The 10,566-nt window shown below is 48.8% G+C and overlaps 1 protein-coding gene across 1 annotated transcript in view; it reads right to left on the reverse strand.

Annotated features, from left to right (window-relative positions):
- Nucleotides 1-10,332, reverse strand: part of RNF213 (ring finger protein 213) — a gene marked incomplete at its 5' end in the record, with an annotated part of 40,773 nt that extends 30,441 nt beyond the window's left edge. The window contains 17 exon segments of the mRNA XM_057386838.1: nt 229-394; nt 678-1,294; nt 1,564-1,722; nt 2,279-2,452; nt 2,705-2,885; nt 3,154-3,276; nt 3,950-4,048; nt 4,581-4,727; nt 5,187-5,340; nt 5,576-5,637; nt 6,308-6,503; nt 6,898-7,083; nt 7,729-7,988; nt 8,572-8,852; nt 8,994-9,187; nt 9,415-9,573; nt 10,148-10,332. Coding sequence (XP_057242821.1) covers nt 229-394; nt 678-1,294; nt 1,564-1,722; nt 2,279-2,452; nt 2,705-2,885; nt 3,154-3,276; nt 3,950-4,048; nt 4,581-4,727; nt 5,187-5,340; nt 5,576-5,637; nt 6,308-6,503; nt 6,898-7,083; nt 7,729-7,988; nt 8,572-8,852; nt 8,994-9,187; nt 9,415-9,573; nt 10,148-10,332 — 3,343 coding nt within the window.
- Nucleotides 10,333-10,566: the final 234 nt, after the last annotated feature.

A 10,566-nucleotide genomic window follows, 5' to 3' on the forward strand; every position in this document is an offset into this window, starting at 1 on the left:
CATCCTCACCCATCCCCTCGGCCCTGGTGTCCCCACACTGCATGGGGACTTCATTAAAGGGACTCCACAGCCCGTTCCACACCCAAACCCGTTGCAGATGTAACTGCCAACACCAGAAGCTGCGAAGGCACAAAGCAGATGGGGCAGGGATTCAGTGTTCTGCTGCCCCCACACAAGCTGCCATCCCTTCCAGCACTCCCTGACTCATTCCAGGATGACAGCACACACCTTTCAGAGCTTCCCTGACCCAGCAGACGAATTCCTTCTGCTGGGCCAGCTCCYTCAGGCAGCCACGGCGGGGCACAGTGATCCCCTGCAGCAGCTTCTTGGCTTGCACGAGCTCAGGGCTGATGGAATCCAGCTTCTGGGTCTTGTAGGATTCAAGCTTTTCTGTCTGCAAAGCAAATTGTACAAACACACACTGGGTCTGGAACTGGGAAATGCCAGGGGTTTGCAGCAGGGAAAGGAGAGCCCCCTGCAAAGCCACACCCCAACAGAGCAGTAYCATCATCTCTCTTTAAGGAATGACTACATGAAAGCACTTGGAACATCTGATTTTTACCCCAAATAAGCATTTTGGGACAAGGAACGATTCTCGACAGACTGGTATAGATTGTGGGAAGGTTCAGATTTAGCCAACACCCTGACAGCACAGAGCTAAAGCTGGGGATACTCACTATATGCAACAGGTTTTCCAGGATACTGAAGTCACCAGAGAGGCCTAAACTTTCTTTAACATGGGCGATGATCTTGGCAGCATCAAAGGTTAAATACATTTCRTGGTACTGCTGGATCTGCTGGACTCGCTGGTCAACCCAGCCCTGCTCCTCTGTGGACCAAAGCCCACAGATGGTGTTCAGCTCTGCTCTGAGATCTTCAGGATGATTTGTGAATTCATGGAAAATTCTATCGACTGCAGAAAGTGTGAGACTSCCTGATCTGAGCTCATCATACAGCATTTCATAGTTGGCAAAGCAAGGGCGGATCATGCTGTTCAAAACATCTTCAAGGTCCAGCTCAGGAACAGTGTCCTCCTCCTCCTCCTCCTCCTCGTTCTCCTCCTCCTCTGAATAATCACACTCATACTCCTCTCCTGCCTTCTGTGCTGCTTCCTCCCAGAACTGCTGGAAGATCCGGCTGTCCTTAAAAGCGTGCATTTTGTGGATAAATCCTTTCAGCTCTGGGCTCAGGTTGTAGAAGGTCTGCAGGGGTCTCCTTCCCACACTCACAACTTGATTCAGTCTTTTYGAACTGAGATCTTTCGAGTGTTGAAATTCCACTTCAGTCACATCCACTATAAAACAGAGACAGGTCAGGGGGAGATCAGGCTCCAGCTCTCATCCCATCCCCAAGCCACAAAATCCTACAGGCAGGTGGGCCCCTGGAAGCACCATTTGATGCAAAAGCACTCACTGGATCCCCCCAGTGCTCTGGGTTTATTTCCCTCACCTCTCCTCACCCTCACTGTAAGGTTTAGAATCAAATTTGTCCCCAAAGCCAAGGGATTTTCAAGGAAAAYGCTGTTTTCTGGAGTTGCCACTTTCTGCTTCCCCACAACTCTACCTTTCACAGACTTGTGCACCTTCCTGCACATGCCSAGGAAGGTTCCTATKGCTTTTTTYTCTCTTCTGAGCAGTGTGACTTCTTCATGCCTCGACTCCAGCAGTTCTTTCCTGCTTCTCTGGAGCAGCTCCTTCTCCTCACTCGAGCATTGCTGGTGCTCTGAAAGAAAACTCACCTGGAGTCACAAAGCAGACACTCACCCCACCCTGCACCCCAACTCAGGAACTGCAGAGTCACAAACTCTGCACTGACAACACAAACTGGAGCTGGGAGCTCCTTGCCCAGGCCAAGGGGAAGCACTGGAAACTGCTGGAGCAGCTCCTGAGCATTCCCAGTCCCATTCCCAGTCCCATTCCCAGTCCCTGGAGCAGCTCCTGAGCATTCCCAGTGCCGTTCCCAGTGCCTGAAGCACCCCCTGAGCATTCCCAGTCCCTGGAACATTCCCAGTCCCTGGAGCAGCTCCTGAGCATTCCCAGTCCCTGGAACATTCCCAGTCCCATTCCCAGTCCCTGGAGCAGCCCCTGAGCACTCCCAGTCCCATTCCCAGTCCTTGGAGCACTCCCTGAGCATTTCCAGTCCCATTCCCAGTCCCTGGAGCATTCCCAGTCCCATTCCCATTCCCAGTCCCATTCCCAGTCCCATTGCCAGTCCCTGGAGCAGCAGCATCACAACAATGATGCTCTAAGCCAACTGTGCCCCTTTTGAACTCTCTTACTTGTCTCCCAAATGCAGAGGAACTGCTCCTTATGCTGGAAAACCTCTTCCAGGTGYCTCACAAGGACACAGCCCATGTGGATGTCATCGGTGACACTCGTAAGCACAGAGTCTGCTGTGGCCATGACATCCTTGGCTTCCTCTGTGAGTTTGTCTAAGAAGTTTCTGTTTGCTCCTGTCCCAGAAACAAAGCAGGACAAACCCAAGATCAGCCCTGTTTCCCAAAAAAACAAGCAGAAGCAGCAACTTTTCCATGGCATGGCACAGAGTTCCTCCATTTCTTATTGAATCTCTACCCAAGCCAAACACCTCAAACTTTGAAATGAAGACTAAAACAAGAGCAGGGCAATTTCTCTGTTTGCTGCTCTGTGCAGTGGCAGCAGCGAGGCAGAGAAAAGCTTCTCCTCAAATCTAACCAGAGACCTACCATTAAAGCTGAAGATGTGTTTGATGTCAGGCCACGTGAGCAGATGGTGCAGAATTTTATCAAAATCCTCCTCATTCTGCCCAGCCCTGATGGGCCAYGACTTCACGATGACAGCAGACACGAGCTGGCTGAACTGGCCCAGGTTGTAGGCAGAGATYTTCTCCAGGATATTGTTCTGCATCTGCCAGGGCACACAGAGAGGGGCAGGGATTGGGATCACACCGAGTCTGTGCCTCAAAATTGGCACTGGCAGCTCCAGTAGTGAGGCACGCTGCAAGAATGCCCTCTGACACAACAGAGCTCATGGTGCAAACACATTACAAATATTCCTCATGGACCCTAAAAAAGGGAATCCTCATTTCCTGATTTCTTGTTGGTGTTTTATTTATGTGAAATTCCATTTTTCTTCCATCTCCCTTGCCTCTCCCTTCCCCTGGAGCACACAATACCTGGCAAGCTGCAGTCACAGCCTCTGTGGCACAGTTCTGGAAGCACCAGTCAATGGAAGGCTCCACCTGTTTGATTTGGTAGTGCTGACAACAGTACACCAAGATTTGGTTCATTGGAGTCTCCTAMAGGGCAAAAGGGAGATTTCTGATCAACCCAATTTCCAAAGTGTTTTTCCTTGGGAGACAGCTAACAACACAGTAAAAGGAACCTGAGCATCAGCACATTTCTAGGGCCTGGAAGAGAGCTCAAACAAATAAATCCCTGGAAAATATTTTAATGATTTCCATCTAAAGTGTGTGATTACTTAGTATACCCATCTCTCCAAGCCAAGCTTACAGCAGAAAGTTATTTGTTTCCAGATTACACCACAAATATCAATGGCTTAAAGAATTTTGTAACTGCTGCAGAAAGGAGATGAGGAGATACACATSTGGGTGTGCATTCTGGAGCCTGAACAACACCTTTTTCTGCACAAGGAATGAAAAGAGAAGCACCAACCTGGCTTCTCCGAGCYCATGGGTGTTTATTTTGCACCCACTGGTTCCTTAAAAGAGGTGACAATTGGCCAGAATTTTCATTTCCTCTGGAGCACCTGCAGCCAGGCCACTGTCACTGTCACWGTCACAGTGTGGGACATTGCCATGGCCAATTTTTGAGCCTCCAGAAGGTGGTTTGTAACAGCAATGGCAATCTTTATGACCAAAGCCACCCCTCCCACGTGCTCCTTCTCCCAGCACAGCACAAATCACTCCATCACTCCAGGGCTGCCTGCCCTGGATTCTTTCTCTCCCCTACCTGCTGGATTCTTCTCTTCAGATCTGCGAGTAAAGTGTCCCTCCATGTCTGGGTGAACTGCTCATCTGGAAAGCTGATCTTCACAAACCTATCCCAGGCCTGCAGGGGAGAAGCAAACAAACCCAAACCACTGAGAGAGTGCTGAGAATTCACAGAGAAGGCAATTCCAAGCACAGTGTAGAAGAGATGACCCACACACTTCCATCCCGAGGAAAAGGAACACTCCCAGAGCTGCAGAAAGCAGATTTTAAACCCAAATGGTGTATAAATGTCTCAGCTGCTAAAGGAGATATTTGGAAGAGCCCCTTCCACTCTGCTGCTGTAAATTGTCCCAGGGAGGGGTGGGAACAGCTCTGGGCTTTGCCTGTGGAAGGTTTGAGGAYAACCAGTGGGACTCCCATACTGGGAGCAAAACAGCACCAACATGGGGCAGTTCCTGAGCCCAGCAATGCCTTTAGAACAGCCAAGAAAAGCCCAGCTTAGGTGAGCTGAGCAGCACCAATTCCAGCCCTTTGCTTCTCAAACACTGCCCATCCCTTTCCTTATCCAGCAAAGAGCCAAGAGACTCAAAATCCTGGCTAAGCTACAGGATAAAACCCCTTTTTATTCACATCACTGAAACAAAACAAACCCGCAGCTCAGAAGGGGAAGAGAAGGTGACGTGCTCCAGGTACTCCTTCAGTAACTTCTGTTTTAAAGTGTTTCTGAACCAGGTTCGAGTATCTCTCAGAGCTCTACTCAGCATTTCTGGAACYTCCTGCACAGCATCCCCTGGAACCTGCCCCACACAGAGGAGAGAACAAAAAAAAATAAACACAGTTCAAGCAGGAGAGCAACAGACAACTGCTTTAAATCAGGATTTCTAAAAAGAAAGCCCAAATGCATGCAGAGCACACAAATGGCCAGCTCCAGAGCCAGCAGTGAATAAAGAGAGAGAGCCTGGGGAGGTGCAGGGCTCACAGGCAGCTTGTGCTTGAGCTTGTTCCAGGAAGTAAAGACAAAAATGTTCAAGGGGAAACAAAACCAGATAGAAAACAAAGCTTATGTCAGCCAAACTGAACTTGTGACCTTATTTTCAATAWGAAYCAAACTYATTAGGTGATTTCACAACTCTCTCMAAGTACCATAACCTTGTTTAGAGCGTGAAATTCTTCAGATTGAGCCTGGAGCTGATGCAAACCCAGTCTGATGTACCAGAGTGTGATATYTGTGGGTATTTCATATCCTTGGTACTCACTGCTGAGGGCTGAAGTTGGGCCACCCTGGCAATGAGGATGGCAGCAGTGGCAGGGATCAGGAACCAGCTCACACTCCTGACATTCTTGCAGAGCCTCTCGTGCAGCTTGAGGCAGCAGGACAAGCAGCACAGCCAAGAACGGGCTCCCAGAGCTCTGCAGGGCAGGACACAGAACCAGAATTAACTTTCCCCTCCAAGGGAAAATAAAAAATTAGAAACAAAATAAAACGCCGCTAAATTCAACTCAGCGTGGCAGCTAACCATCGCTCCCCTCAGATGGATTGACAAAATGGGGTAGAAATCCAGGATTCTTTTCTTCACAGAGATTTCAAGGCCCATGAGCACGACCCCAGACAATAAATATTCTGACAAAGGTGCACTGCACTTACCTGGCTGGGGGCTCATCCAAGGCACACAGCACTGCCTTCAGAATCTGCTCTACCTCCTGACGCTGGAAAGAMAAAAATATGAAACCATGGAGGACATTTTACAGTGGTTTCTGATTAGCTCAGAAAGAAGGATTTCACTGTTCTTTCATGTCTTCCCCAACACTTTCATAAAACAGCAAAATTTATTTACTGGATCTCAGAACCAACACCTGAGTAGCTTTTATTTGTACAAACCCAACCTGGGCTGTAYAAATAAATTACTTGTTACAGTCTGGGGGTTTAAAATCTGTTATTAATTGCAAGATCCTATTCCTGCTGTCCTCACACCAGTACAAGAGTTTTCACAACAGCAGGAAAATCTYCCAAACCAGCAGCCCTTTTGCCCAACCCTCCTGTGCAAAAAAAAAAAAAAAACCAGTTTCAGGTACACACTGAGGAGCTCTGGATTAAAACATTTGCCATCAAATGTGACCAGGAGCAAATCCAGCTAAAAACATCCTCCTCTCATCAATGCCAACCCCACTTTTTGCTGCAGATACGCCCCCAAATCTCCTCCTTAGGAGTCTCTGATGTCACAGCAATTGTTTTTTTAGCTGAGTTTGAAGCTGTTTGTGCTGTTTGTGCTGTGATCTGCTGCCAGCCCCAAAATTCCCTCAGTGATGGCAAAAAGACGCCCAGGAGCCCAGTTTGAGCCTTTACCCCAGAGCTGGGTAAAACTGCCAGGAGACAAACCTGAAAGTTCCACGAGAGATCCACATTCTCCAATCTGTACAAAACACCTTGCAGAGTAACCAACAAATCACTGGAGAAGTCTTTGATGAACTCAGCCAGGTTCCCCAGGGGCAGCACACAGAGCCAGGACTTGACCAGAGTCTCATCAAATTCCATCAAGTACTTCTTTTCTCTCATTCGTTCCAGCAGGGTCACTCTGGACAGGAGACAAAATAAAATCTTGGGGTTTCCAGGGAACAAAAAGGCCACGAGTTTGTGCAGCCCATGGAGRAGTCCCAGGGATGGCAGAGCAGAGSCAAASCACTGAGCACAACCCAAGGAAAATAAACTCCAGGYCTGGCTCAGMCTCTGAGCTGCTCTGATGGCACAAYTGGGGGTKGTGTTTGAGGGCTCACACAGTGCCCAGCTGGGCTACCCTCACCAACCTTTGAGACACCAGAGTGGCAATGCCCAAACAGCCCAAACCCCTCTACATGCTGCATTTCACACTTTTCAAAATGAGGGGTGGGGGGAACCAAAAGAAGAGATGAAGGAAGGTGAGGAGCCTCAGCTGGAGCACGGAGTGTAACTGGGAATTGTGGAAAACTCACGCATTTTGCTTCCTCCTGGTTTCAGCAAAGGGGAGCCCTTCCAGCCCTGCCCAAACATCYTCCTCCAGTGGTCCATGCTCCTGATGGGGAGCAGCAATGGAGTGCAGGAGGGGAAGGATCCACACCCACCGCTCTGTGTCACCTTCAATGCACCTCTGGCACAGGTTGGTCAGGTCAACCTTCAAGCTAAATAAAAAAAAAACAAAACCAAAACAAACAGAGTGAGTGAAAGAATAGYTTTATCCAGGCCTTGAGAATGCCCTAAGGGGTGGGAGAGGCTACATCCCAATCTCTGGTCATTATTTTAGCTCCKTCCACTCTTCATTTCAGAGTGTGCATGTCCAGGTTTAAAGCCCAGAGSTGCCAATGTTCCTGAATCTCTGTGCCCAGACCCTGCTGCTGGAGCACTGACAAGCCCCAATCCTTTACCTGCAGCCTCCCCACGAGCCCCCAGCCCTGTGCCAGGGGAAAACCTGCCAAAAGTGTGCAATGATGCACGCCAGAGGATCCAAATGTGGCACTTCACTTGTGGGAACAAATACCCCATGMTCCTGATCACTGGAGTTTGTGAGCATCAGCAGCAAACAGGCAAGGAGCCAGAAACTGCTTGCCAGAAAAGGATAACAAATAAGATTATGCATAAAGAAAAAACCAACAGTTTTAACTCAATCTATGGCTCTGGCAAGCATGGCAAGCTGCAATAAGGGAAATCTGTTTGCACAAAAGAAAAATAACGAGAAAGTTGTGTGACTGTGAGAGGGCCCAGAGGGGTTGGACAAAGCTCCCTGGAGATTTTCAGAACTGCACTGCAACCTCGACTGGAGCACTTACTTGGTCACTCCTGCAAAAGCCTGCTTGATGTGATCAATCTCATTCTGCACCTCTTGTTGGGACACCTGATCCAAGCACAGGAGGCTGCACAGGTCATCCAGGTCACCTTTAACTGCTGGAAGTGAAAAGTYCTCAAATACCAAGAGAATGGTGAGCCCCAGAGCCAGTTTGCTTTTGATGACTCTGTCCTCCGGAGGTGCTTCGGGTGCAAGGAAAGGGAGAGCTATTTTCTTCATGTRTTTCATCAGCAARTCGTTCACCTGGGATAAGAAGGGARGAAASAAASCASCCACAGCATTAGCCTTTCTCATCTGAAGCCATTTTCTYCTGCCAGTTCCAGCAGGACCAGGGGACAGGAAGGAACAGCCCTGATGACCAAAAAAATGCAACGTGGGATTTCTGTCGTATTTCCTAATTATGTCAAGTAAGGAATTTTGGATTCCAGAAGCTCTGCTGGCATCACTGCTTAGAACAGGATCAGGAGCTTCTCCCAAAAAGCAGGCAGGTTTGGAACGAGAGAGGAGTGCAGAGAAGTTGGTGACAGAACCAGCAGCAAAACTTAAGGGCCAGATTTAGAAAATCAACATCCAAACCCAAAACCCACTCAAGTATGAAGTCACCACGTCCCAGYTCTGCTGCTGACCCACATGGGCTCTCAGAACCACACTAAGGGCTCAGGATGACTGAAGTCCCCAAAGCAATCACCCTGGAAGGAAACCCACTGAACTTTGACTGGAATAGCAAAATTAACCCAGCAAAGTCAACAGCAAAATGAACATTTGGGTTCAGCAATGGAATTTCTGCCTCTGGGGAAGGGAAGGGAAGGGAAGGGAAGGGGAGTACCTGCTCTGCGTTGAAGTTCAGCTCTAACCACAGCATAGGCCCACCATCAAACACCCGCTGGGCTACAGCAACGTAGTGGAACTGTCTCAGCTGGCAGAAGAAGTTCCTCAGGTTGTCAGCACTCCAGGTTCCAAGAATGCTGAAGATACTTTCCAACATAACAYTGGCAGCTATTTTCTTCCCTTCCACCAGTTCCTTGTTTTTATCCCCAGTCCATGTCTGCCAGAAGTTTTTTATCCTGGAAGGCTTTGCACACACGATGTCATCGTACTGGTGCCACTCTGGAACAGCAACACAGGGAGAACACRGGAGAGGAACCATTGGCATGGGGTGCCTTCATCTTCAGCTGCCACAGCAACACCCACCCTGTCTGCCAGCAATGCTGGGAGCACCCCAAGGTGCAGGTCAGCAGCAGAACTCACCTCCATTGTTGAGTAAGGGCCTTGTTATCAATAAGCAGCGATTCACGGGAGTTTTGGATTCTGAATTCTTGTAAATGAACTCATATTCGCCCTTCCCACAGCTCACCCAGTACTTGTAAGGAATGYATTTTTCCAGGATGTCTTTGGTGAGAGTTACAGCACCTTCAATGAGGTATCCATGCTCTCCCAGATGCCTAGGACACACAAATACAGCACAGGCAGGCAAATGACATATCAGCTGATCTACAAACCTCCTTTTCCACGCATTGCTCCATTTTGAACATTTTGAATGCTGACTGCTCTTCCACAAGAACATTTCAGAACAGTTTTCTCCAGGGTGAAAGCCTCTGCTGCAATCCCCCCACTTTGCAGAGTCACTGAGCCCCACAGGGACCCCGTTCTCAGAGCAGGCAGCACTCACCGGGTGCAGTTCAGCTCACAGACTTTGTCCTCCCAGTTGGTGTAGCCAGGAATGTCCTGAGCTTTGATGAACACTTTATGGGTGTCAGGGTTGAGTTTAAAGTCTTTGGATAATATTGCATGGAAATACACTGTAACACCATCATCCCGGTTCACAGAGCTGCGGGAAAGAAGGAAATGGAAAGGATTTTACTGGGTTKAATTGCACAAATCACAAACTATATTTGAGCCACTGTAAGACTGGCTGCAAGACCCATAAACCCCAGGAGCAGCTCACTCAGATGATGTGTGAGCAGGCCCAGTGCAAAAGGGAAAAACRGATTCCTAAAGGAGCAGGAGATGCTCAGACCCAGCAGAGTCACCTGCAATAGCTGCACTTTAGCCCTTTTCCAGATCCTACACATGAACAAAACACCAAAAYAGCTCTTGGCACTATTCACCTAAGGAGCCATGTGTGAAGCTCGTGTTGCTCATAGGAGCAAGGAATAAGAGGGTAAGCTGTTTTTTCATCCCTCAGATGCTCGTGCAGGTTCAAGTACCTGGGTACCACATCACCCAGGACATCACTCACTGCAGCTCCTGTTCCACACTGGCTCTCCTGAGCACAATCACTTCATCTCCATTTCAAGACAGTTCTATTCCCACACATCCAAGGTGCAAACTGACCTAATCCCCCACCTCAGTCTGGAGTCCTGCTCACAGCAGCTCCTGCTAGTGAAGCATGTTGTTCTCACCTTTCTTTACTCTTTTCCACAGGTTTCTGGTTCCTTTGTTCCTTTTTGTGCTTGGGACTTTCTGCTGCAGCCACASCACCCTCTGTCATCGTGGCAGCCTCAGCTCCTTTGCTCGGGCTTGTTTTCTCACCCACTTTAGGTATTTTCTCACTTGGGGTCTGCTTTTTCTCTTTTGTGTTTGCATCCTGCAGCAGGGAGACAAACAATGCCCAATGAAACAGGAGACCCTGGAAGTACAACATCCTCCTGGAAATACTGATYCCTCACTGAGGCAAGCTGCTGTTTAAGGAAAAGAGCACATGATGGAAGAGAAATCCAACCCAGGTCCCAGAGGATGGGGAATAAAGAAAGTGAAAGAGGAATCAGTCTCACCAGAGCTCCCCACACTCACCAGAGCTCACTCACACTCACCAGAGCTC

Source organism: Malurus melanocephalus, unplaced genomic scaffold, assembly GCF_030028575.1.
Source record: "Malurus melanocephalus ecotype Western Australia unplaced genomic scaffold, MMel_1.1 scaffold_1073, whole genome shotgun sequence".
In the NCBI taxonomy this organism is placed as follows: Eukaryota; Metazoa; Chordata; class Aves; order Passeriformes; family Maluridae; genus Malurus; species Malurus melanocephalus.